Genomic DNA, 27,563 nt, shown 5'->3' on the forward strand with positions numbered 1-27,563 from the left:
ATGTTTGCTTCATGTGAGCAGTGTTCACATTTTAACAGTGTTCTCCCTTAATTCCTTTTTAGGGTTTCTTTCGGCGGACAATCCGTCTGAAGCTGGAGTATGACAAGTGTGAGCGTCGCTGCAAGATCCAAAAAAAGAACCGCAACAAGTGCCAATACTGCCGCTTCCAGAAGTGCCTGACGGTGGGAATGTCCCACAACGGTGAGTCCTGCAGGGCAGGGCCGGTCTGTGCGGTGGTCCAAGCCCAGCACGTACACACACACACACACACACACACACACACACACACACACACACACATGCAAGATTCGTGTTACCTGTAAACACACTCTACTTAACAGAGTACCACAGTTGTGCAGATGCAGAAGAAAGATTGGACATGACATAATTAGTATGAATAGGAAATGGAACACCACAGTTGGGTGTTGAGTTGCATGTTAAGGCAAGTCTCTAACTGAGGACTAATCCAGGCTTCTTCCAAATGTACCCATTTAATCATTTGGACCGTCTGTACTTTCCTTTATTCAGAAAAAGACCGCTTAGAGCTGCAACTCATTCATGTGCAGCACATGGTCTATCCATCCTTGTGCATACTGCAGCCTTAACAGCGCTGGATCATATTGAATTGCAAAAGCTGAACCCACTGAACCCTTTCGGTTGAAGATATGTGAACAAGATTGAACATAAACATGACCAAGCGAGTCAGTCCACATGGTTATGTGACTCACAAGAAAACCCTAATAGTCAACTTTGCTGCTCAGATTGATCCAAAATGTCACAAAGTATTATGAATAATGCTAATCACATGTGATAAAAAAGAATCCTCGTCATTCAATAAGTGAAGCCATGTTGGATTGGATTGTTTTGTCGCTGGAAGAGCCTGCATTGTGTTTTACAGCAATAATATGTTTTCAATAATACATTTGTAGTATTAAAAAAAAAAACTTTTTCTAATTTCGAAAGAGAATAAAGTCAAATTTGCTTGTCAAATTAAGAATTTACTTTCACAATTAATTTTTTTTTTCTTGGGAAACAATTTATTTCAAATTCTTTATTTATTGCAATTTTCTTCCCATAACATTGCAGCATTTTCTAAAACGAACAAGAGTTTTCTTTCCGCAAGAAATACTAATACTCCGTAGTATGTCAAAATCTTTTAAAGTACTAGAAAAAAATAATTATTGAGTGATGAATCCAGCCCATGCTTCTACAGTTTGCGTTTCACTCCTGACTGTTGCAGAGAAAACACTTCCACATGCAACATCTGTGCAATCAGTGTTGTGTTCAACAACCCTGAACACAATATTGTCTTCAAAGCCATACATCAGATGTTCACCTCAGTGCTGCTTATCTTTGTTTGGAATACAGGACTATTGGGGTCAAAGTGTGTGATTGTGGTGAACGCTGTTCACTCTGTAAACACACCTCATGGCATGCTGACCTTTGGTCAATGTCAATGTACTGATTGGGAAAGAAACACTGAAACGTGTGATGGCGATGACGTGTGTGTTTATGTGTGTGTTTTTGTGGTTTTGTGTATTTTCTGATTTGTCAGGGGTATTTTTAAAAGAATAACATAAAAAGGTCAAAGCAATCGGGGGGGTTTACATAATAGACTGTGCACACTTTGCAGATATTCCATGAGCGTGAGGATGCAGAGGCCGGACTGAGCGTCTTTATTTTGTCCCATGGCGTTATTGACTGAAGACATAGCATAGCCCAGATTTTGATGATCATACGATTCAAGTATTTCTGTCGGCTCCACTTCCTCTAAGTATATGGAGTGTATGGAGTTTCATGAGCTTAAATGTAACCGTAGAAGGGGAGGAAGGAGATTTGAGACCAGTGCAACCTCATCTTCTGGGGTTCGGTGGTCTAAGAGACAACAAGACCACGGGACTGCTAACTGTGGAGCTTTGTCCCTCCGTTTGTATCGACGGACAATTGATTTTTCCTTTCTAAAACGGTTCAGCGGTTTCAATTTCTTTAAATTGAAGTCAACAAAAGGTTCAAACGTCATCAGAAAGGGGAACATTTTGAAAGTTGTGTTTTGTATAAAGTCTACATTAAAATAATGTTGCAATAAAGCACAGTATGTACATATACATGTGCATATATATATATATATATATATATATATATATATATATATATATATATATATATATATATATATAGAGAGAGAGAGAGAGAGAGAGAGAATGCTATTTCAACAACATTCCTTTTTTGCTGATGCAACAGCAGCATCGTGCTTTTATTATCACATGATCGGTTGTCTCCTCCAACGACTTAGTAATACATCAGAGCTCATGTACTATAAACAGATCATTGAATGTGTCTGCTGTGAGGGAGAAAAAACAACAGGAATAATAAGTCTTACAGTAGCAAAGGAAGCGTTTAATGGCTGGAATCTTCCTCTACAAATCAGCCGTTGGAACAGTTGATTTAATGGAATGACAGACTGTCCACCTCCCACCTTTCTCGCCCCCTCCCCGCTCGAGTCGCAGACTCATCCCCTCACAGTGGACGTTATAGGAAATGGACTTATGCTCAGCTTAACATCACTCACTTCCTCTCATCTTAATTAGACTTGGCTCCAGCCCAGGCGCTCACTGTTGAGCTTTACCAGTTTCAGAGGATCCATCCACTTTGTGAGCAGTAATCTAATGGGCCCTCATGCTGTCTGCTGGATCAGTATCCTCATCCCCGCTCAGTCCTGCTCAGTTGGCCTGGATTTGTTTCAACAACGGGCGGCTCGTTGGAAAATGGGGAAATGAAATCTCCTTTTATGCTTTTATTGTCTTGTAAATCCAGGTGTTAGGTGCAGCTGGATGTTGGGACCTCAGAGAGCGGTGTGTGTGTGTGTGTGTGTGTGTGTGTGTGTGTGTGTGTGTGTGTGTGTGTGTGTGTGTGTGTGTGTGTGTGCGCATCAGCTTGTGCTCATTGAAATTGCCGTGGAGGGGTTGAAAACAGTTCACCTCTAATCTCATTCATCAGATGGGATCAGGCCGTCTGAGATATATGCCGACATTCAGTCGTAGAAAAACATCTCTTGCATAGTGTTGAAGCATTCTTCGCCTTGTAATATGTAGAAACCTTTTGTGTTCATTCATAATTTCCTATTGCTGTAATGCATAAAAAGGGAAGTTGTCTTTTTTTTTTTTTTGTTGAATAGATATTGATTCTGTTTCCATTCTTATTGTTTTCTTTCAATTGTGCTTTATTGGCATGAAAGATTATACTAAAGCATCAAGAAAAATAATCTTTGGGGCTTTTAACAATTTTTTCAGGGACCTGAATACTTCACTATTTTACATTTGACTTAATCAAAGTGAAATAATTTGACTCTTAAATCTGAACTGAATTTCTTTATAGAGCTGGCCATGCGGTCAGTACTCACTTTGGGGTGTCATTCTGTGGCACAGCGCTGTAAAGTGACTTGATTATAATATTTTATTCAGAAAATATTATTAGAATATTTATATTAATAATAATAATAATAATAATAGCACCCCATGGCTATAAGGTTAAGTATTCATACTATGTAACAAAGAAGCACACTGCATTAAAAAAACAACACCCTCCACCCCAAATGCCGGAGGCTTCATACATATTCCTGCCGTTTTGCAGCAAAAAACAACAGTTTGACTGCAGCGTGGAAGTTGTGTCAGGGCAGGTAAGCAACCCGCAGACTTTAGTCCGTGGTGGTTATGGCTCACCTCAGTCAACCCTCTGGCTCAGCCAAGTGTTTGTATGTTTGTATACATTCACTGCCAGGGTGAGACTCTGCATATTGAAAAACTGAAGCAGTCAGGTGAGGTTTTTGTCTTTGAAATTACCTTCTATAGCAAACTGGTCTGTGTTTTACTGACCTTTCAGTCTCTTTTTGGAATATTGTTCTCATTAGAATTAGTGTGTGTGTGTGTGTGTGTGTGTGTGTGTGTGTGTGTGTGTGTGTGTGTGTGTGTGTGTGTGTGTGTGTGTGTGTGTGTGTGTGTGTCTAGTGCTGGCACTGTGCTGTTTGCAGATCAAGTTGCTGCTGTAGTCGTTTTTTTATAGACAGAAAGAAAATACATAATGTTTTTATAATAAAAATAGAACTTAACTTCTCCGACTGTGAAATTAAGGCCTGGGGCTTCACTTTGGTTGAGCTGTAAAGGTAATTTATTTATATTGACATAAAAAAATGCCAGATTCTAATAGCATCTATTTAGTTTAGCAGTTAGTGGTGCTATTTTTGAACATTTCATTGCAACTCCGCCACACGCTTTATTTGGACAGATTTAATACTTTCTACATATGTTAAATGGTTTGAGTAATCTGCTGATGTGTTGGCATCAATTCATTTGACATAACCGGGTGTCTTTTTAGAGATTTTTGAAAATGATTCCTCCAGATGTCGGCATCTTAAATAAGTGATAATTGTGGTTTTGGTGGACCTCAAGCTGTTTTACATTTTCCTAAACTGGGTTTGTTTTAAAGTACTCCGTGGCCTCTTTTTTGTTCCTATACAGTCGTTTCCTCTGTGTTTTATTGATCTAATATTCACATTGCATTCATTGCACTTTCTGTAATGTCTGTCACACTGTAAAATGAATCTGTGACTTCACAGATTTATACTTGCACAAATGCTGTAATCTTCGTCTGACTTTCTGTCTGCTTTGCTTACAGCCATCCGTTTTGGCCGGATGCCCCAGTCGGAGAAGCTCAAGCTGAAGGCGGAGCTGGTAACGGGGGACAGGGAGGTGGGAGACCCCCAGGTCGCCGACCAGAAGACGCTGGCCCGGCAGATTTATGAGGCCTACCTCAAGAACTTCAACATGAACAAGGCCAAGGCTCGAACCATACTCACCGGCAAGACCACCACACCTGTACGTTGATTAAGAGTAGTGGGTTGGTGAGTGAAAGGTGTCGCGTGTGTGGATTGCGCGTTCACAGCTCTTCTCATCACCAGAATTTTTAATTTGTTCCTTCCCCATCGGAGTGATTTAAATCAGATTTTTAGCACATTTCAAATTTGCAATCGAACAAATGTCTCAATATGACCTGGCAGCCTGCTCCTCGGAGATTATGTGCAGCCAGCCAATGACAGAAATAACTTGCTCAATTGGTAGTGCAAGCCAACACACAAGCTGGACAAGGAAACATCTGTATCTGTATAAAGAGCCAGTGTCTGAGCCCATCACTTCTCCCTCCACTGCCTGTTTGCCTCCATGCCTGCACTCTTTTTCATCACCCGTCGCCAATCTCACCGAAAACTTTCCCTCGCAGCCTCGTTTCTTTAATTTTCCTTTGATCAGAAAAGAGGGTCCGACGAGCGGAGGGTCGTGAACTGCGGCCCGGAGTTGTTGTGAAAACCATGGCTGGATGTGTGTAGGTGTGAATAAGGTCAAGAGGGACAGGGCGGTCCAAGTGCACATCAATGTCCAAACACCGACCTCCCACTCTGCTTCTGGAGATCAAAGCTTTTAGATGGATAAGTGTCCATTTAGAGTCCAGAGGGAGTCGGGGTTTGCCGTCAGTTGAAATTGCCTGTATCGGGATGGAAGGTTTTGGCCAAATCGCCCAGCCTTACTCCCATGAAAGTCATATTGTACAGTTCCCCACAGCGCTGTACAGATTCCGACATGTCTCAAACATTTGACTCCGGGGTTGTTTGTGAACAGTTTAACATGAAAGAATAGCTTCCTAATATTGTTGCATCTCACATTGTTTCAAGTCTTATTTAAGTAAACTGATAAATACTACAGAAGATAATGTTGCAAGAAGACAGTCGACATGGAAAACATTCAACTTAATTCTTGTAGTGAATGTCAACGCTCAATCATCAACTTCTTTGGATCTGAGTCAGAAATGTTCCGTCAGGTTAGACTCGGCCGTCTCAACGTCTGGCAGGAATACTGAGCCGTAATTGTGTCACCGTTGGCTCTGATTTGTGGCTGGTGATGATCCGTTTAGTCTGACTGAACTGGTTTCGCTGAGCTATGATTCATACTAACAGTACGTACAGTTTTGACAGGGTGTCCTAAAAAATAAACGGCTCCAGAAATGTCAAGCTGCTGCTCTGGGCTACACCGTTCACTGGGTATGATCCCGTGAATTCATTGGATAATACAAGAGTGAGAATGCCTTTTAGAATGGGTAACTATTTAACTAACGATTATTTTCATTATTGATTATTCCGACAGCTAATCCTCCTATTGAGTTCTATGAGGACGTTCAGAATAGCAAATCATAACTGAGGGATCTCCAGACTTTTCATCTAGCACCGGAATTTGGTCAAAAATATTGTCATGAAGTCACAAAGTACTAGACCTAAAACTTGGGTTTGTGTGCAAAGCTAAAGACATTTCCATCAGCAACAGCTGTACTTATCAAATGCTAGCATGCTAACATGCTACACAAAGATACTGAAGACGGTAAACAGCATAAAGATCAGCATGTTATCATGCTGGTGTTAGCCTTTAGCGCAAAGCATTATTAAGTTGCTATAGCATGGCCGTATACTCTTTTATACTATTGTTGAGCTAACTGTAGCTCTCTTTCAACCTTGTTAAAGCGCTGTAGTCTTGTGGAGATGTGTTTTCGTCAGACACACATGCATGTGAAAGTTGTGTTAGTTATGATAAGCCTAAAGGGACTTTGTTTCCTCATAATGTGTTGTTAGTCAGGTAAAGTGTAGTGCTATCGGTGTACAACTGTGTAATACTGCTTTCAGTGTAAACTGTATTAATGTATATATTGAAAAGAGTGGTCTGCAAAGCCTTTCTGAGCGCCCGTAAGCTTGTAGCTGCAGCGTCAAGGAGAGTAATTATGTCGTCTTGGAAATATTGAAAGAGTCAACAAGGGCTGTGGGCTTTGTTCCTTTCTCTACCCTCTGAAGAACCAACGGCTGAGGTTGTTGTGACAATAAGATGACGATTCTTGCTTACGCGAGATCACAAGGCATCAAATTAGGCAGTGGTCCAAAAAGAGGCAAAGCACATTCTTTTGAAAACCTGAAGATATTTACGGTACACAATGTGCATGCGCACAACGTTTTGGCACAACATTGTTTCGAGGCATTCTGAATTGGAGATTACTATTTCAAGGCCCAAACTTAGATCGTTGCAGTATACAAATGTGCATTAACAATTTGTTCAGAAGAACATTATGATTAACTTGTTTATTATAAATGATCTGGTGATTAATTGGTGATCAAGTGTCGTGTTGATGTAGAAATACCATTTCCCTCATACCATATCCTGCTACTCGAGCCCATATTTAGCACAGCACTCTGAGTCAGAGCTCTGATATGATGGGAAGTAGCAGGTGGAGCTGCTCATCAGATGGTGTAACGTATCCACTGTGGGAACAGTGACGCAGCTAAAAACACTTATTAGGTAGAATCAAGGGCATCACTGCTAACGTAGCATGAGCTTACACAGCGGCTTATCTTTACAGTACATACATGTGAACCTTCAACGACATTATTAGGATTGTGTATACATATTGTTCTTATGAAAGACAATTTGTGGGCGTTAGTTTCAAATGAATCCTCTTATTTCTTTACATTTTGAGTTTGCCCTGGTGAGCCCAGCTTTGCTTTTCAATATCATTTACAAGGGTGTCCTGGCCATGATGGCTGCATAATAGTTTCATACAAGCACCACATAAAAACACAAATTACAGACTTAAAAACAAAATATCAAAAAGTAAAAAAATCCATGAAAACACCAACGATCTCACTTAAAAGAGACAACGGACTTAAAACAAACCAGCAAATTTCATCAACCAAAAAATTGTCTTTCAGTGTCAGGACAAGTATAGTCAGTGGTCAAATTTTTCTTAATCCTGTTTTAAAAATCTTGCATGGTTATAAAATAATTTAGTTTAAAATGTCTGTTACTCTCACACCAAGATCAGGGTCCAAAAACATTAAAAATGCTTCACCAAAAACGTTTTTAATGGATCTGTACGATCGGAGGTTGCAGCTACTGAGAGAACATAGCGAAGGAGGCAATTTGTGTAAAATGGCCTCATAGAGAAAAATGTATTGATGTTCTATTCTACAGTTGTATAAGGAGGGCGAGCCAACGTTCTCATACAAACTGCAATGATGTGTGCAGAAACCCGGAATCTAACCGAACGTTTTCAAAGAAGATGAGCTTGCATGCGTTTTATAAATCACCATAATCAATTCCTGACAGAAGCGCTGCTTGAATTAACGTTTTCTTTGCGGTAAAAAGAAAAACGTCATTTCTTTCTAGAATGGAAAGTAAAGCACTGGATATAATGTTCATAAGATCTTCTAGGGGGGAAGTTGAGACTCAATCACCTTTTTATTTACAGAAAGAATCTGAAATACCTCATCAGCTGTCTTCTTTGACCTTAAGAAGCACATCATTTTGGCTTTGTCAACATTAAGTACAAGTCTCAACAGCTCCAACTTTAGCTCTGTTCCTATAGGGAAATTATTTGCATCTCAAACCTCTGGTGAGTGTTAAATGACCCACAGCTATGTAGTTGTAGGGGTGTGACGGTTCTGGGCTTAGCCTCTTCTTTCAGTAAGGATTATGGGTAAACACCACACACACTATGGGTTTTCATGACGAGAGGTTTGCGGACTCAGCTTTTCCATATTGATGTAGTCAGGCCAGGTTTATATATGTAATGTATGCCCAAATAGTATAGGCCCACGCACTGTACTGTCTGTGTTGCGTTTCAAGTGGAAACCCATTTTTAACTTTGCCTCACACATATAGCTCACAAGAGTTTGTCCTTGTCCCCACACAGCCTTTCGTCATCCACGACATGGAGACCCTCAAGCTGGCAGAGCAGACGCTGGTGGCGAAGATGGTGGGCTCAGTGGGGACGCTGAAGGACCGGGAAGCAGAAGTTCGGATTTTCCACTGCTGCCAGTGCACGTCGGTGGAAACCGTCACCGAGCTGACGGAGTTTGCAAAGTCCGTCCCCGGGTTCTCGAGCCTGGACCTCAACGATCAGGTGACTCTTTTGAAATACGGCGTGTACGAGGCCCTCTTTGCCATGCTCGCCTCCAGTATGAACAAGGACGGGCTCCTTGTAGCGTACGGCTCGGGCTTCATCACCCGGGAGTTCCTCAAGAGCCTGCGGCGGCCGTTCAGTGACATGATGGAGCCAAAGTTCCAGTTTGCAATGAAGTTTAACTCGTTGGAGCTGGACGACAGCGACCTGGCTCTGTTTGTGGCCGCTATCATCTGCTGTGGAGGTGAGGATGCAGGAAAAATGTTGTTTATGATTAAACTATTCATTTGCTGTATTGGATATGTTCTTTCTCCTTTTTGCTCTTTGAGGACTTTTAATCTATCTCAAAGCAAATGCTTCCATATTACACAAACTGCTTGAAAGCTTCCTGGTACCACCTTGCTCCTGAATATTTGCATTCCAACGTGAGATTACGGTTAGGTGGTCTCACTCCAGTTTATTTTGCTTCCCCCTGTGATCAGATCGCCCAGGCCTGGTGAATGTGGCGCACATCGAGCGAATGCAGGAGAGCATTGTGCAGGTGCTACAGCTCCACCTGCTGGCCAATCACCCCGACAACTCTTTCCTCTTCCCCAAGCTGCTGCAGAAACTGGCTGACCTCCGGCAACTAGTCACTGAGCATGCCCAGCTGGTGCAGGAGATCAAAAAGACAGAAGACACTTCACTGCACCCACTCCTGCAGGAGATCTACAGAGACATGTACTGAGGGGTTTATGGAGGAATAACCAGGAGAGGCACTCTACAAATCATCTCCCCTATTTCAGGGACAGAAGAGGAGTCCTCCATAAGCTAGCTTGAACCACTTAACACCCCCCACCCCCCTCCCATAACGCAGCAAGACTTTGGCTTCTGGTTTAGCACACCGGGTCCAGTTAAGGCCCTGGCAAGAGGTTAATGGTTCTCTTGGTTTGACACAGTGCTCTCCACTCCATTGTGTGGACCTTCATCGGCAGAAAAGTCATGAATGCAAAGACGTGACGTACAGCCTGATTGAGCCCCAAGCTATGAACCAGTGTACGCAATCACTGACCAAACGCTAACTGCTCATTTGAAGTACCGGAGGTGATCTCCACGGTTATCCCTATCCTGACCCTGAACAAGCCCTAAAAATGAGGAAAGAAAGTGAACTCGACAGTCACCACTCCAGCAGTATGCTTGAAAGAAGATGTTTCTACCGATGTCAAAGAGCCATATACATTCAAAGCTAACAACACCCAAATGACTTCAGTGGGCGGCAACATTAATTAAGATACAGTTTTCAAGAAGGGCAGCTTCTGCCAAATTGCAACAGCCCCCAGCACTGAGGTGCTCCTGAACATAATCATGTATTTCTACTGTAAGTCTTCTAAGCCATACTGTGTTCGTAATGATACTGGAAATGAACAATGTCTTTCATCTTCCTTTCTCTTCCTAACAATCAATTGTTGGTGTGGATTATCGTCACGTATTACTCAAGTTCTCCACCAACTGTACAGGCAATAGTATTTTTAAACTTCAGAATGAGATAGCTAAATCTTAGTTTGTAAGAAATGTTCTCAAGACTGAAATAATCAGAGGCAGAGATTCACTGTGTACACGCCCGCAATATGTTAATATGACACCATTTTATACTGGATGTCTGTTGAATGCCTTTTTCACAAAACACATGCACAGACATTTGGCACTCCATCCTGTTTTGCATCGTGGTGTTCCAGGGCTAACACCCAGATAAACCGCATTGCAACCGTTATACAGGCAGACTTTAAGCAGATTAGCAAGAAATTCATACATCTGATTCTTAATTTCTCACTCGGTGAAGCCCTGTTTACTCCAGAATACGTCTCATTGTTTTTTGTTTCTTCCAATTAGTCGTGCTTGGTCTCCCCTCCTGTCAGTCTATCTGCCTTCTAGTGTATTTCACAGGCTTTCTTTGGTCCTCATAACACATGCAGTTATTAAGATTCAGGGGTCTTACGTGCCCATTTTTACATGACCGTTGCTCTTCTTTTCATAGAGAAAAATCATAAAGTGATGCCCTCATAGATTAAACGGATACTTTGACAATTAGAGGTTGAAAAGATAAAGCCAGTCAGACTTTTTAAACCACTAAAAGAAGAGCCTTTTTTTTTTTTTTTTTTTTTTTTTTTTTTTTTTTTTTTTTTAGCAGGGTTCAACAAGTTTCCTGTGATTGATGAAGACCAAATACATTTCCACAAGTTCTTTTTGTCCTCTTGTCTATGCCGGTAACTGTGCATGTGAAGAGGCCACTCCTGTATTTTGTTGTCATGTTGCCTTTTGTAGAAAATGAACACGCTACACAGAAGACCTACAGTAAGGGAATGTTGATAAGGAAATGGTAAAAAGAAATGCATGGCTGATACTTATGGATTATGTATATGTAAATCTGTGACGCCCACCCCAAATCCTACAATCATCATGAATTCATTTAAATTCAGTCACAAGAGGTTTTTATGAATACATCACATTGTATAGACAGAGTGTACTGTACATAGCTGAAATGATCACAGTGACTGCTCGCCCCACTTTCTAACTCTTGAGGTATACAAGGTACTAATGATGATCGACTTTTGTATTTCTCCGTTTGGAAAATAGTGTTTTGAAATTTTACAGCAAATGTAGTTAAGTACTGTATGTTCTTTTTTTTTTTTTTTTTCTCGCTTAAATGCCACATACCTGTGTTTTAATTGAATTGGATCATATTTTTATACTAAAGTATATATGTATGACTAAATCATATAGTTGTGTATTTGAAATGGCACGATCGAAGAGTGCAGTGTAAATAGACTTAAGGGTAACAGGGCAACTGGTAATCTGAATATATAGATCTGAATCCCTCTGGGGACATTCCTTTTTGTTGATTGCTATTTTTAGATAGAGAGCCATCGATGCATTCAGTTAATTTCAACACTCTGTCTTGTATTGGTTAAATGAAGCTGTTGTGATTTAAAGTGAAAGCGTCTTGTGGGCTGCGCAGGGCTGTGCTAGCTCACAACTTTAAACGGTTGATTAAAACCTGACCTCCGTGACTTTTGTCATTTAAAAAAAAAATCAAGCTACAGCCCAGCACTGATCATACAATGTTGATCTCCTCTTTTTATACTCTGTTCTCAGGTTGCATATATTAAAAAAAAGGGGTAATATATGCACAGAATTTTCTTATTATTATCAGAAATCATCCATAGTTGCCTCCTGTTGTTGAACAAACTTCTTTTTTTTTTTTTATATATATATATTACACATCACATCTCTGTTGATTAAATGGAGAAACTGTATGCACTCATAATTTTCATCACATCACATGCGATTGGTAAAGAAGATGCAGTAATGAAGATGCAGTATGTACTGTTTTATAATCCTGTGTTTTTGTCGCTTTGTGTCTGACTTTCCTCTCCTCACTCGCTGCTATATATTGTACTAACTCACCAAACCTTTCTTATGCCATGAGTAGATTACTGACCTTCAAGCTGCCTCTACTTACTTCTTACAACTTCTCACAGAATGTCGGTCCCACATGCAGAATTCATGCGACGCAGCTCGGTTTTTCCCCTCGCAAGATTCCAGGGACTTGTAGTTCCCAGGCACGCTTCGGGATTAACCATAAACAATCTGTGCCTTAGCGTGTTCCCATGCCATAAAACACTAGAGATTCAGAGGAAAAAAAAAACTTGACTTGTGCACACACACACACACACACACACACACACACACACACACACACACACACACACACACACACACTTTTAGACGTATAAACTATGGGTGTTGTCAGCTAGAATTAGCTGTTTAAGACACAATAGGGCCACGCAGACAGAAAATCGTGTCACAGCAGATTTAGGAAACTATCCAATGTACAGCAAGAGAGAGGCTCAAAGGTGATATTAAAGCTTCACTTTACAGTACAAAACAAAGGACACTAAACACTAGAGCCCTAGAGGAAAAGTCGTGTGAATTTGTGATGTCTTGCTTTCCCTTAGGGAAGTCTGTTTTGTGTTGAATTGACAAGGGACTTTTTAACTTATATCAGGGAAACCTAGTCTTCCTTTGTTGAACTAGCTCAGGACATAGAAAGAAACGTTCTCAGTCTCTCTTTTTCTCTCTAGAGGAAGCGTATAGTGCTCTGCCTTACAGCACACAAACACCATCAACAAACATTGATTACAGGAATATTGATACGCCCTTTATTTTTTATTTTACAAAACTGACAGAAACAAATGTTACCAGGGGGGCAGCAGTCATAGCAACTAGGTATTTGATTCTTTTTTCTTTTCTTCCTGGATTTCATGGAGTTTGTTTTTGTGGCTATAGTGTCATGCAAAGAGACAACAGAGACTGTCTTTGGGTGTGTTGTTAATGTGTAATGTGGCTTGGTAACAATGCTGTAAATGTTTGATGAATGTATATCTAGTCATTTAAACAATGGAACAAGTTGACATTGAAAAATAAAATGATTTTTAAATCCAGCACATTTTGCACATTTGTTTGTTTGAATTGAAATGGACAACAATGGAGTCAATGTAACTCCTCTTCCTCTCACACCGTAGCTGGGTGTCTAGTAAAGATGTATCAAACAAATATTAAAATGCTTAGTCATCTTTAGGCTGTAACTCTGGGCTGGTCAGCTGGACCTAATGCAACTTTGCCATTTATAAACCTGCAGCTACAGTATATTCTCTTTGTACAATTGAGTGAACTAATAAGTGCACATACTGCATTTTTCTTCAATGCACATGGAGGTTAGACATAAATTAATAGCATAAAACACATAAATGTGTGCAAAGGTAATGCACTGCAACATCACACATTACAGTTAACCTGCAGGATGTCCAATAGGGGCCAGTGTCTTTTTTTATTTATTTTAAATTTTTTAAATTTTTTTATTTATTAGTCTTGGTTTGTTTATTTGTTTGTGGTTGTGTTTTTTTTTTTCTTGTTTGTTTTTGTAAGGGGATAGAGACTCTGGTCCACACTCCAATACAGTAGGTGGCGGAAATGCACCTTTCACTGGATGCCACCCGCCAAAAAACCTAAAAAGAAGAAGAAGGGGCCAGCGTCTCATTTAGCAGTTTTAACCCAGGGCCCCCAAGTGGCTAAATGACATCCAGTGAAACTAAGGTGTATGGTCCCAGACGGTAGAACCAGTGCACTAGAGGCGCTGTACTCCTCACAAACTGTCCGTGATTCTCTACTCCGCCTCCGTGTTCCTGTCGCATTTGTCCAACATGGCTGCGTCCATGGCGAGGACCTGCTGTCATGTATCGCGGCATGGAGCGTGTATTCTGCGTAGACGAACGAGTCTCTGCCTCGCACTCGGGTCTAAACTTCACTGTTCTTCGCCGGCTCACAACGGGCTGCTCGTTTCTCTAAATAAACGCGGTGTTCTGAAGGACTCTTTCCCAGAAGACGCAGCGCAGGACCAGATCCCTCGGTTGCTCCAGTCCGGTGCTCAGACCGTGTACTGCGGCTTTGACCCCACGGCCGACAGCCTCCACGTGGGCAACTTGCTCGCGATCATCGGCCTGCTGCACTTCCGCAGCGCCGGGCACCACGTCCTCGCCGTGCTCGGAGGGGCCACGGCGCAGATCGGAGACCCGAGCGGGAAAACGAGCGAGCGAGAGCGGATGCCCGCGGACACTGTAGAGGCGAACACCCGCGGCATCCGCGAGAGCATCCAGAGGATCTTCACCAACCACGAGCTGCACATTCAGGACACTCACAGGAAGCTGGGCACGGTGACCGTGCTGAACAACCTGAGCTGGTACAAGAACTGGGGCGCGGTGGACTTTCTGTCGGAGGCCGGAAGGCACTTCAGGATGGGCACCATGCTCAGCCGCCACAGCGTGCAGTCCCGGCTGAAGAGCGCAGACGGTATGAGCCTGACCGAGTTCACCTACCAGGTGTTCCAAGCTTATGACTTCCACCACCTCAACCAAATATACGGCTGCAAGATTCAGCTCGGGGGCACCGACCAGCTGGGCAATTTGATGTCTGGCCATGAGTACATTCACAAGTAAATGTCCATCCTACTTAAAACAAGAGTACAGCGGGTTGTTTCAGCGGCAGCGTCTCTGTTTAGTATGGTCAGAGAGCATCGTTATAACATATAACAGTCCTGTGTGAGTTCTAAGGAGCCACTCTTCAAGTCTGCATTCTTATAAACTACCAAGCAGCTGTTCTTCACCCTGACCCCCCTCCCCATGTATATGTAGAGCTTTAATCAGCACAACGCATCTGACTTCTAACCCCTTGAACCAAAAGTATGAAAATGTCTGTGTATCCATCTCTATATATTAATGAGAACGTCTATATACAAATATATCACAAATGGGAAAATGTATCCAACATCCTCTATTAATAACCATAATGACGTTTAGGACTGCGTTCTCTATTAAGCAGATCAAGCAAACTCTTCACACATGTAGGTTTTAGTTAGAATTAGCTTGAAATGAAACATTGTTTTGTAAAACAAACCCAATAGAATGACATCATCCCTATTTAATTCCACTGAATGTTGAATTATCCACCAATGTAGACCAATTCCACTCTTTTTTTCTTCTTTTTTTAAATACCTACACCAGGCATGCGACACTTTGTTAATAATTCCCCGATTCCTCTGCAGAGTGAGCGGTGAACAGGTGTACGGCCTGACCGTGCCGCTGGTGACCAGCTCTGCCGGGGACAAGCTGGGGAAGACGGCAGGCAACGCAGTGTGGCTCAACAGAGACAAGACGTCTCCCTTTGAGCTCTACCAGTTCTTTCTCAGGCAGCCCGACCTCAGCGTGGAAAGGTAGGTGTAGGTGAAGATGAAGCCCGTCGATGAGGCCCGGAGACTCTTTTCTCGCATAGAAAGACATGATGACATGCGCCGCGCCGTGTCCTCACCATGAATGCATCTCATCAACGGTTGCTCGTAGGTACCTGAAGCTGTTCACCTTCCTGCCTCTGGCGGAGGTGGAGAGGCTGATGGAGCAGCAGAGGGAGGACCCAGGTAAACGCCTCGCTCACAAACGGCTGGCAGCAGAGGTGACGAAGCTGGTGCACGGAAAGGAGGGCCTCGAGAGCGCAAAGAGGTCAGAACACGCCGCATGCGTTTGCACTGTGTGCGGTATTTATTCAATACACTTAAAGTTTTCTAAATGCCTGGTTTCATTTGGGTTAAAGGCAGCAGGAATTCATGCAGTCGGAGAGTACATGCGTGCAACTTAGAAAGGAACTCCACCAGGGTCCTTGCGCTGTAGGATAGTCTACCTATTCACACAGGAAAAGTCATACTATGTGTTGTTGTTTTTTTTGCTGCAGATGTACCAACGCACTGTACCACAGCAGCGTGCAGGCCTTGGAGGAAATGAGCGACGCCGAGCTTCAGGAGCTCTTCAGGGAGGCCCCGTTCCATGAGCTGCTGTTGGAGCCGGGCACCACCGTGATCGACGCCTGTCGCAGGGTCAACGCCATCCCGGAGGGCCCCAGAGGGTAGGTGGTGCTCTAGGTTGGAGAGCAACATCTGCGTTAGAGAATGCGCCGCAGTCAACTTTGTTGCTGCAGCTGTTAAAACTCTATAGTTGCTGAATTCAGCCAAAGCTGATTTGTGCCTCTGACTGGATTCTTTTTCCAGGGGAGACGTTACCAGACAGTAGTAGACAAGAAATGAAGCTACATCACCACAGTGTGCTTAAATATGAACGTTGCATGTCCAGGTGAAACACACTCTTAAGAAGAAATCCCTGTCTGCTTCATGTTACTTGTAAGTGTATATTCATGTAGAGCTGCAACTAAAGTTTATTCTCATCATTTATTTATCGGTCACTTGTTTTTTTTTATGAACCGTTTCTTCTCTAAAATATCGGGAAATAATTATTAAAATGTCCCTCGCAAAGTTTCACTGCCAGCACCGTAGACTTATCCCAGCATCCTCTGCACTCGGTGTCCCAAAGTCAAGTACGGTTTGAAAGACCAACAGAGAAGTCTGGATATTTGAGTCTGTAAAAGTCTGGAATTTTGACTTGGGGGAGAAAATGTGTAGGAACCCTGTGTCTAGCGTGATCACAGTATAATATATATATATATATATATATATATATATATATATATATATATATACAAAGATGTGTCCTGACTATATCAGACAGGTTATGTAGAGGAGACGGCGTACTAACGGACCGCCGGCGTGTTTGTGTGCAGGTATCAGATGGTTTCAGAGGGAGCCGTGTGGATCAACCACCGGCGGACGGACAAACCGGAGCAGCTGCTGATCCCCAAACTCCATATCCTGTCGAACGGACTCACCTTGTTCCGAGTGGGCAAGAGGAACTTCTACATCGTCAAGTGGCTCTCTCTCTGAGGCTCCCTGCTCTCGCAAAGGGACCAGTTCGACCAATGATGGAGTGGCTGGAAAGGTAGGCGACCAGCAGGGGTCAGTGAGGAGACGTGGACGGACTGGTGTTTTTTTTGGAACATACTGGGTTTGTGGCGTACTGATTGCCTTTGGTTGTAAATATAAATATGTATGTGTACTGAATCCAAAGCTATGGTATTAAAAGGCGTTTGATATACAGATGTGTCGCCTGCTGACTTTGTGCCGCTACAGGGAGCTTGGACAGCGAACACTAGAGGGCAGCATTGTCTCAGTCATGACGGCGCCCACAGCTGCACTGCATATCCTGCTGTGACCCCATCGGTAAATAATTGCTCACGGTTAAATTAAATTGCATCATTTCTCGCAAATAGGTTATAGTTCTATTTTAAGCAAATCCTGTTTTTTTTGGTTTATTTAATGTGAACATGAGGCCAACATCTGTCTTGGTGTGGCTGTTTTTCCTGTCGTAGTGGTGAAAGGTGTAAATTGTTCCAGAAAGAAACTAACAAACCAGCTTTTTGGGTGATTTCCGAAATGAACTAATCTTGCTTGTAGGGTTTTTTTTCACATTCCATCATTTTGATATTTCCATAGGTAGAATATTTTTTTTGTCAATATTGACATTGTTTTTCCACCACGGGACAGACTTCTTCTCACTGTGGTGTAAATAACTTCATAACTTTCAGCATGCAGGGCCTTTGCCTGTCATTCTTAGTTTTTTTTTTCTTTTGAGATTATTTATTTTTTTTGGTGCATTTGCAGACGTCTAAAAGTGAAGATGTGCTTAGCTTTCTATTTCTTGTACATCTGCTCATCTCTTTCTGTCCTGGGGGCTGGTGGACATGAGGACAGGGTCTGCTGTGTGCTGACTTTGACTTACACTTCTCAGCTCCAGAGAGTTGGTGGTAACACCGTGCCATGTGGATACACGGTTACCCAATTCACAGATTTAGTTTTTCGGCCATTGCTTGATAGTTTTGACATTTGAGTGGGTACACCTACTGCAACAGAGGGCCGACATATTGAAGTTTTAGACCATGTCTATTCAGAAATGTAATTTCTTTAAGGGTGGAATATTTATAAGCATTTCCATTTAACAGAATATTATTAAACTGCCTCCATAGCTTATTTTTCGAAATGTTATTGCAGCCATTTGACTTATTATTTTGTATCTCTATACAAATGTGTATTTTATGATTTGCATACGTGTTTAAGATATATTTGCTTGAGGTTTAAGTAGATGCATTTATGTAGTTAGGTCTTTTTTTAATTTAAAACAATGACGTGTAATGTCTAAAACTATATCTTGAAGTTAAGCCTAGTTTTTCCATAAGGATGCAGGTTTTTTTTTAAATTGCATTAAACACACCTACCAGTTCATATTCACATGTTAGCAAAGATAGTGTTTCTCTAAGTTTACAATTGAAATAAACAAAGTAAACTAATAACATATTTTCTTGGACACAATTTAAAATGCATTATTTTCAAAAAGATTAGGTCAAACACTACTCAAGATAGTGGTGTGCTGAAGCTGTTTTGAGGACATGCAGACTGTTTCAATTTTAATTCATAATATTTTCGTTGCCAAATCAGTCTTAATTTAGAAGAAAAACTCTGATTTGGTGTAATATGCAGACGTGCTGGATGTTGCAAGCCTGCCGCAGCTAGCTGGTCCACCTTAAGAGAAGTGGGCGGGTTTAAGCACCTTGACCAATGAGCGGTCTTCTTCGCATTTAAATAGCTCTGTGTGTCAATCACCCCCCTCCTCCCCCCCCCCTCTCCTCCCTATCTCCCCCTCTTAGTCAGGCTCCACTCTCAATCCCAAGTAACGCTACATCTCTCAATCGCCATATTGGGTACTGAGGTTTGTCCGCAGTTGCTCTCACTACGGGACGAAATTGACAGAGCGGCTTTCGGTTCCTGGGCACTTTGACTAGATGATCCGCGGAGACTATTTTCGGCTTCAAAAACACGGCGACCGTTACCGTTTCCAGCCCGACTTACGCATGGCATAAGTCCTTTTTACGCTTGTTTTGGATCCAGCTCAGCGTCGAGGAGATACCCGTTGTTTTTGAGCGGTGTGTGGTTTTTTTTTTTTTTTTTTTTTATCTCTTGAAAACTGGACGCTCCCGGCTGTTTGCAAAAAAATCCTGTCTTTCTTTTTTTTGGGGGGGGAAAAATGTCAGATGTTCGACTATCAAACGGGAGCCCGACGTTGGAGCGGACGGACTCCCGGGTGTCGGATCACCCAAAACCGTCGGCTTGCAGGAGCCTCTTCGGCTTGGTGGATCACGAAGAGTTAAAGAGGGATTTAAAGGGACATTTGCGGGAGATGGAAGAGGCTGCCTCCGCCAAGTGGGGCTTCGACTTCGCCAATCACACGCCGCTGGCCAACGCCAGGCTCGAGTGGGAATTAGTGGATTGCAGAGACGTCCCGAGTTTCTACAACAAGCAGCCGCGGAGGGAGAAGGGCGTCTGCTCCGCCGGGAATAACAATGTGGATCTAAACGGGAATCATAGCTGTGTTGTGGTGGCTTCGAGCGAGGACACCGACCGGTCCGACGGACAGATGGAATGCACGGAACAGTGCACCGGACTGAGGAAAAGACCAGCGTGTCACGGTGAGTTACTGGCTTCAGCCGACTAGCCGGTAGCCGGACCGGTGCGTATTGCAATCACAGTTGTGTAACGTTCATTACGCACTGGAAATACGTAATTATCCTTTAAAATGCTGCATCCTAAAAGGATGGGCTAACATTCAGCACGAGACTTCAATTTGACATTTTTTGATAGATTTCTTCTCGGTATTTTTATTTATTTTTTTAATACTCACTGCTGTCTTTTGCTTCTTTTTTTTTTTTTTTTTTTTTTTGCAGACTCCTCAGCCCAAAATAAGAGATCACACAGCAGCTCCGATGAGGTGACTTGTCCGAGCCTGAGCCACTCTACAGAACACACACCCAGAAAGACCAGTCCCAAGAGGCAGACGTGAGGCGAGCCACGGTAAGGGGGCACCTTTAATGTTTAATGTGTTCTTTAATGCGCTTCTGCGCGGTGTAACATCAGTTAATGGTATATTCGAGTCACTACAGAGCATTCTGTCTACGCCCCCCCCCCCTCCCAGCTATAGATGCAATTTACCCAAAACGCACTTAAACAATATTAGTTTTAATATCCCAATGCTATCAGGCGGTAATATAACCCAATGTGCAGTGTAGTTTACATAATGATAATTCATTTGGGTTTTATTACGTTGCCGATTTGACGGTGCTGTCCAGTTCATTGAGTGGTGTAGCAACAGTGCTAGTGTGAGTAACAGTTGTATGTTTGCACTCAAACGTGTCTCGGTTCAATAGGATCGATCCAACAAGAGTTATGACTGGCTTCACTTTTGCACCTTTTTTTTTTTTTTTTTTTTTTTTTTTTACTACAGCCGCTGGCTGCCTGAGTTTCCGACTAAACTGTAAACAACAAGTGTGCTGAACAACAGCGTAGTAGTAACACGTCAGCAGCCACTGCCCTCAGAGCAGAGCAGGGACGGGAAGGGGCAGGTCTCTCTCTGTGTGTGTGTGTGTGTGTGTGTGTGTGTGTGTGTGTGTGTGTGTGTGTGTGTGTGTGTGTGTGTGTGTGTGTACACACACACTTTGCACACTAATGTTACAACACACACACATCTGTCTCTGCTGCTGCCGACGGTGTGTGTGTGTGTGTGTGTGTGTGTGTGTGTGTGTGTGTGTGTGTGTGTGTGTGTGTGTGTGTGTGTGTGTGTGTGTGTGTGTGTGTGTGCGCGCGTGCGTGCTGAAGAGCCGCGCAGCTTTCTGAAATCTAGTGCCTTGTTGGCCAAAGCGGAGGGAGAATAGGCATGAAATCTGTCATTGTCGTTGCAGGATGTGAACTGTCAAGTTCAGGATAAAACACCTAAACTTGGCCTTTTTTAAGCTTCTTTTTTTTTTCTTTTCTTTTTTTTAATTTGTAGTAAGTGATGAAGAAGAAACATGAGTTTATAGTTCTTTGAAAAATATCACTTTTTTTTTTTTGCCTTATGGTAGCCACCTTCTAAAAAATATTCTGAATTATTATTATTATTATTATTACCAGTGTACAATTCAAGTTGGTGCAAGTGCTGATGTATAATCACACCGTCTGCTATTTTGAATCCTATATTTTTTTGCAAAGTGTCATATGAATAAGCATACAAACAATTCTTGCATCAGTTCAGTAACTCTCAGTGGAAGTTGCGATGAGTTGTTTTGTTTTTTTTTCACACAGTATTTTTAGATTTTGCAAACGTTTTCTGCAAGTAATGCATGACAGTCAGTGTCTCAACCATGCCCACTCTTATCTTGTTTTTTTTTTCATCTTAATTTTCCTAACAGAGCCGGAGATGCGTTTCCCCTTTCAAGTGGGGGAAACCTCAGTGTTGGTCAATTTCGGAGGAGGAACTACACAGCATCAGAAACATATCAGCTCTCCTGAAGACGGGGGAGGACGCTGTTGAAGCACTGAATAGAAACACTAAAGTTGTGGCACTCAATTAAAAAGTTACTGCCTCTAAAAGCAGTCAATGTAGCAGTGTGCAATTAGGTTTGATTTCCTTTTTTGCTCCTTTTTTTTTTTTTTCTTTTTTTTTTTTTACTACCTGTGTGTAAATAAATATGCATATTATATTATATTTCTTTCCATATGTAGCACATAAGAAAACATTATGATTTGAACACCAATCCTTTATGTAAAAAGGTGTGAATTTTGATTTGACTTGAAGAATTGCAGTGTAGTTTGATACATGTTTCCAAAATGCTGTTCTGTTGTTTTTTTGGGGGGGTTTTTTTGGTTTTTTTTCTGAAAAGCAGTGTGACTCTGACACAGTCCCAAATTGCTACATTTAAAACAAAATCATGGCTTCTGACAGTTTCTTAACAGTGTGTCTTCACTCCGTCATCTTCCTAACTCTGCAGTGAAGAACGGTACAAATGTAGCTCATCTGTTTATTTTTCCTTCCTCTGGTCACTTCAGTGTCACCAAGTGCAGGTTCTCCTATAAGATCCATTTCCCACAGGAAATCCACACAGGGAAAAAAAAAAAAAAGTAATATTTCTGCTCGGGTTTCCTTTACATCACCCAATATTTATTTTTGAGGCGCTTTTTAGCATCAGTTGGTTCCTGGAATATGATCAACTTTTTTTTTTTTCTTTTTTTTTCTCAAGTTCTCCTGCACACCTCAGCCACATTGTAGGGGTGTGTTTTGATTTGGAGTTGTGAGGTACTCAGATATTGAAGGACAAAGACCATACAAACTGCACAGCTTGTAAAAGTCATCCTCTCCTTGACTATAATCGTTTTGTCTCATCAGCCTTATTAATGCTCTCCAGAGAGGAGGGTTTTTTTCTGAAAAAGGGTGGAATGTCCTACAATACCAAATACATGGTTGCTTCAGTATGGTTGCCGGCACCGCCTGTGCTCCTTAATTGACTTCACATTTTTTTTTGTGAAAACCTAGACTTAAATTTTCATTTATGTTTTGTACTTGTTTCACCAATGTTGTTAGCCTGCTGAGGATGCAAACGTGAGCGTCTAAAAGCTTCCCTTTATTTGCCTAAAGTGTGGGTTATGTTCAAAGAGACCAGTGTACACCTGGATGGAGAGAGAGCAGCTTTTCTCAGAAATGCAGTCACCATGCCTGTGTATTTGTGTTAAACTTTGCAATGTACCTATGTACATAATTTTGTAAAAACACTGAGAAATTATACTAACTTATTTATGTCGAGCTTTTTTTTTTATGTAGAATAAAAAACAAATGGGTTTTTGATTACGGTTATCCAAAGTGGCATTTACTTTATTATAATTGTCTTATTTTGTAAAAGCATATTTTTGGTAGTTTTTTTTTCTTTTTTTTTTTTCTTATCAATAAGGTTGCAAACTGAGCCTGATAAAATATTTGATGTGCATTTTGTAATGTGTGGTTATAAAATGTGTTGCAATCAATTAAAAGAGAAAATTCAATCGATCTGACTTTTGGTTGCTTCTTAAAACCTGCTCACACTGTGTTTGGTTTAATGTATTACAACTTTTGCATTCGCAGAAAAAAAAATTATGTAACTGCAGAAAAAATACAGCATCAAAGTGTAATGCTATTAAAGTCCTAAACACACGTTTGGAAGTGCAGAGCGTTGGCAGCAGCTGTGAGTGCACTGCTGTGCATGGAGGCATCCTGGTACAACATAGTGATACTCCCAATATGAATCTGCCAGCGATTTGAGTGGGCTGATGATTGACACCTTGGTCAGCCAATGAAAAGGAGAGTGTGGAAAGCAGACCACTTGTTGCAGCCAGTAATATTTAGTGACTTATCATGGGAATGGCTTTCTGGAAAATACATGTAAGCGCTTTGAGCTCCGAATACGATCCTCAACTGTGAGGTGAAATGCTGCAACTTAAGTTCTTTTTTTACTTTTTCACTGGCCTCAGTAGCATCTTTATTTCTGTGAGTGTGTGTGTGTGTGTGTGTGTGTGTGTGTGTGTGTGTGTGAGAGAGAGAGAGAGAGAGAGAGGAGTAAGAGAGACTACTTTCCCTTTTTAAATCTTTTGCAGTGTGTTTTAAATTATTATTATTATTATGTATTTTATTATTTTATATCTGAATTTTTTAATTGTTTTACCGTTAATAAGATTATCACATTATTTTAAATTTTTTAAGAAAACAAAAAATTTGTAGAATGTGCTATGCTTGGTAGTGAACATGGGAAGTGTATTTTTCTTCCTCTTATTTAAATCTAAAATTGGGAATTAATGATAAAACAAATCCATCTTCTATTTCAAATATGTTAATATAATTATTGATTTTGTTCTAATATTTAGTGATAGGCTCACATTATAAAACTGAACCTTTTTAAATAGAAACCCAAAGTTGTAGTCACGTAACTGCTTAAAAAAAAAACTAATGGATCTAATGGAACTTGTAAAATTGTTAAAATCTTTTCTTTTATTTTCCATATGAATTTCTAGTCATTGTGAGAACATGCCAACAGCAGAGCCCTAATGCGTGGCGAGACGCTCTTTGACCTGAAGTAACTTTACTTCACGTGTCTCAGTTTCTGTCATGACACATCTTCTGCTGTAAAACCCAAATGAATGCTTTTGCTACACGCCATCTCCTTGCTTCCTCCTTGTGCCACCGACACAGGAAGACACCTGCAGCAGCACTTTAAAGCTGAATGGGTGGGGGGGCTCTCTGTATGTGTGTGTGTGTGTGTGTGTGTGTGTGTGTGTGTGTGTGTGTGTGTGTGTGTGTGTGTGTGTGTGAGAGAGAGAGAGGTGAGTGTGTGTGTGTGTGGGGGGGGGGGGCTGGTCCTGGTCCTGAAGTGTGCAGGTGGGTAACCTCAGCTCAGCCGTCCACCCCCACTCTGAGCCCGGCCCATTGTCCCAGTGTGTGGGCTTTTGTGTGAAGGGCCATTGTGAGGGGCCGGGGCCGGTCACTGTTGTGTCTGGGGCTTCTCTGCTCAGACAAAGAGCCCGTCTAGGAGCCTCCACCCTGCCCAAACAGAAGACTGACTGACTGACTGACTGGGTGTCTGGGTGTCTGACTGACTGCTTGACTAGGTGGCTTGCCGGCTGACTAACTGACTGAATGGCTGACTGGGTGTCTGTTTGGTTGACTGATTGATCGGATGGAGGCAGAAAAGGGGGAAGTGTGTGTTCCGGCCACCAATGCAAAAACCACAGTGTTGACAATTTTTTTTAATAATAATCGTTCGATAAAAAATATTTTTTCTCTAATGGAAAAAATTAACGTGCACCTTTGCTTTTAAATGTAGTATCTTTTGTGTAATTATAATAATTACTGTGATTTTTTTTTTACAATAAAAAAACAGCTTTAGGTATTTTGAGAAAAATGTGTGTGTGTGTGTGTGTGTGTGTGTGTGTGTGTGTGTGTGTGTGTGTGTGTGTGTGTGTGTGTGTGTGTTGGGTTAAGCTGGAGAATTGCATGTCTACAGACAGCCTTATATGCTACAGGTACAGCATATTAACAAAGCATCATTGTTGTATCTATTCAGTGAGTACATGCATGTATGGCAATCAGTGGTGTCAACAACCTGTTATTACTCAAGTTCAACACGAGCATTGTCTTATTTCTTCAGGCAGTGGGAGGTGCAATCCCATCACACTGATGTAATAATTACAAACAGTTTCTGCAAAATGTTTTATTGTTTGAGTCTGACAAATGTCCTCATGAATTACTTTTTTGTTTTTGTTTTGCTGGATTGAATAGAAAGTTTCAACAGCACAGTTTATCATATATTTCTATGCATGCATTGACAGATAACGCCTTATCATTCCGTGTCTCATCGTCACCGAGTCAGTGCTGAGCAGCTGTAGATCACGTCTGCTTACACTAAACTGTTTATTGTAAACACCACATTTCATTAGGGTCAGTCATTCAGCAGGGCATTGATACACTATGACGCAACAGTGCCTCTCCTTGCATAAGAAACACCTTTTTTTTCTCCTTTTTTTTTTTTTTTTGCTGTCACAGCAGGAATGTCCCTGAAAGCATTCCTGTAACACTCCAACACTCCATCGCAGCCACCCAAACACGACCACAAGTGAGCTCGAGGAAATTCCAGTGAGCCAGTCAATCAGAGACGTAGAAGGCATCGTCGCCATGTGCCAAGAATTCACGCTTCCTTGCTGTATCAACAGTAACAGGTTATCTTTTCCTGTTAACCGCCCCGGCACTTAATATAAAGTCACAAGTTCCTCCCCGTGTTTCCTGCCCAGGCCACAACCCACGTCACCAAGTTATTCCCTAGGCACCCCGCGCTCTGAATGTGGGGAAAGCAAGTGCCCACAAACAAACCCCAACATCCCTCTCTCTCTCTCTCTCTCTCTCTCTCTCTCTCTCTCTCTCTCTCTCTCTCTCTCTCTCTCTCTCTCTCTCTCTCCCTCTGTTCCATTCTCTCTCCGTCGTTCCTCTAGCAGGCCAAATTGCATTTCAAATTCTGTATTTTATTTTCCGCTTCTCCGAGCGTTTGTTTTAGAATGCCCCGAGTGGATGGTGTTTTTTTTGGACGGCTCAATTGGATTCAGTGAGCCAGGAAAGCTGTATCAATACAGTAAAAAAATAAAAAAAAAAAACAACTATTTCATTGAACAGCGAATCTCTGACGTCGCTTTGGTTTCTCTAAATGTGCTGCAGCGTGTGATGTGCGGAGCGTGCGAGAGACTCCGGGGATGAGTGACAGCAAAAGGGGGGAGGGGGAGGCGAGGTTAGAGGGAGATGCTGCGGAGCATCGAATGACAGATGTGCAGATGTGCGGCTGTGCTGCGTTTTCGCAGGGAAGAAGAAGAAGAAGAAGAAGAAGAAGAAGAAGAAGAAGAAGAAGGGGGGGGGGGGGGGGGGGTAATGCTCATTAAAGCGGCGCACCTGCAGCCTATCAAAGAGCCTTTATCTTTTATCAAGGCAAATCTGCTCAAGCACGCAGCGCGAGACGTGAAAAGAAGCAGGCCGTGCTGCGCGCTCTGTCTGACTCAGTCTGACTCATTCTTCTCTGTGCGTCTCCTGACCAGGGGATGGTACCTGGCCCGGTAATCCCGTCAGGAATGCGCGAGGATGCGTTTAGATGCAGTTTGGCCGAGACATAGAGGCAGAGCTTCCAGCTGGAACATCTGTTGCAGAGAATCTCACTGTGATATCTTTAGCCAACAGAAGGGAGTCACACCGTAGATTATCTAGGTATAAGGCTCCACTGCAACTATGTGTGTGCACTCTGATCGGTCTAAATACAGTCGTGATATACAAATGGAGCAGTCACAGAATAAAATACAGAAATAAAGTCTCCTATTTCCTTCCAAGATTTTAGAATTTTTTTTAGAATGTCATTCTAAAGCACTTTGGATGCTACTTGTAATTGCTCTTCTTAATGTGTAACCACTACTCTGTGTCTGTTAACTGTGTGTTTGGTTGGGGTTTTGATCTCAATGAGACTACTTGTTTCAATAAAATGTTAGAATAATACATCAGAAATTATAGCTGCAACAAACGATTATTTTCATTATTAATTAAAATTTGGATTTTTTTTTCTCCTTTTAACCAATTTAGCATTAAGTTGTTGACTGACAACCCTTACTGTTATTAATGTTAATAACAGTAAGGGTTGATGAAGTCACTGGATAAATCATTTCATTGGCAGGGGGATTGTGTGTGTGTGTG

The 27,563-nt window shown here is 41.9% G+C and overlaps 3 protein-coding genes across 7 annotated transcripts in view; all 3 read left to right on the forward strand.

Annotated features, from left to right (window-relative positions):
- The window catches only part of pparab (peroxisome proliferator-activated receptor alpha b), a 75,110-nt gene extending 63,979 nt beyond the window's left edge, over nucleotides 1–11,131 (forward strand). For all 5 annotated transcript variants that reach the window (XM_068708063.1, XM_068708065.1, XM_068708066.1 and 2 more), the window contains 4 exons: nucleotides 63–201; nucleotides 4,672–4,871; nucleotides 8,776–9,229; nucleotides 9,468–11,131. In XM_068708063.1, coding sequence (XP_068564164.1) covers nucleotides 63–201; nucleotides 4,672–4,871; nucleotides 8,776–9,229; nucleotides 9,468–9,712 — 1,038 coding nt within the window. In that variant the 3' untranslated portion in view covers nucleotides 9,713–11,131. The remainder of the gene's footprint in view (nucleotides 1–62; nucleotides 202–4,671; nucleotides 4,872–8,775; nucleotides 9,230–9,467) is intronic.
- A 2,834-nt stretch (nucleotides 11,132–13,965) lies between these two features.
- Nucleotides 13,966–17,552, forward strand: yars2 (tyrosyl-tRNA synthetase 2, mitochondrial). Its single transcript, XM_068708044.1, has 5 exons — nucleotides 13,966–15,013; nucleotides 15,623–15,790; nucleotides 15,918–16,073; nucleotides 16,303–16,473; nucleotides 17,182–17,552. The coding sequence occupies exons 1-5, from the start codon at nucleotides 14,226–14,228 to the stop codon at nucleotides 17,339–17,341; spliced, it is 1,443 nt and encodes a 480-aa protein (XP_068564145.1). The 5' UTR covers nucleotides 13,966–14,225; the 3' UTR covers nucleotides 17,342–17,552.
- A 1,612-nt stretch (nucleotides 17,553–19,164) lies between these two features.
- Nucleotides 19,165–21,823, forward strand: cdkn1bb (cyclin dependent kinase inhibitor 1Bb). The gene is made up of 3 exons (XM_068708069.1): nucleotides 19,165–19,977; nucleotides 20,233–20,359; nucleotides 21,733–21,823. The coding sequence occupies exons 1-2, from the start codon at nucleotides 19,536–19,538 to the stop codon at nucleotides 20,346–20,348; spliced, it is 558 nt and encodes a 185-aa protein (XP_068564170.1). The 5' UTR covers nucleotides 19,165–19,535; the 3' UTR covers nucleotides 20,349–20,359; nucleotides 21,733–21,823.
- Nucleotides 21,824–27,563: the final 5,740 nt, after the last annotated feature.

The sequence above is a fragment of the Cebidichthys violaceus genome, unplaced genomic scaffold (assembly GCF_023349555.1).
Source record: "Cebidichthys violaceus isolate CVI_PGR_0920_01 unplaced genomic scaffold, fCebVio1.0.p SCAF_131, whole genome shotgun sequence".
NCBI lineage: Eukaryota > Metazoa > Chordata > Actinopteri > Perciformes > Stichaeidae > Cebidichthys > Cebidichthys violaceus.

What these genes read in the sequence shown, in the direction of transcription:
- cdkn1bb (XM_068708069.1), top strand. Translation starts at nt 19,536, where the DNA reads ATGTCAGATGTTCGACTATCAAACGGGAGCCCGACGTTGGAGCGGACG. An exon ending in GAAAAGACCAGCGTGTCACG is followed by an intron (nt 19,978 to 20,232) that starts GTGAGTTACTGG and finishes TTTTTTTTGCAG; the next exon opens with ACTCCTCAGCCCAAAATAAG.
- yars2 (XM_068708044.1), top strand. Translation starts at nt 14,226, where the DNA reads ATGGCTGCGTCCATGGCGAGGACCTGCTGTCATGTATCGCGGCATGGA. An exon ending in CCCGACCTCAGCGTGGAAAG is followed by an intron (nt 15,791 to 15,917) that starts GTAGGTGTAGGT and finishes GGTTGCTCGTAG; the next exon opens with GTACCTGAAGCTGTTCACCT. An exon ending in GGCCTCGAGAGCGCAAAGAG is followed by an intron (nt 16,074 to 16,302) that starts GTCAGAACACGC and finishes TTTTTGCTGCAG; the next exon opens with ATGTACCAACGCACTGTACC.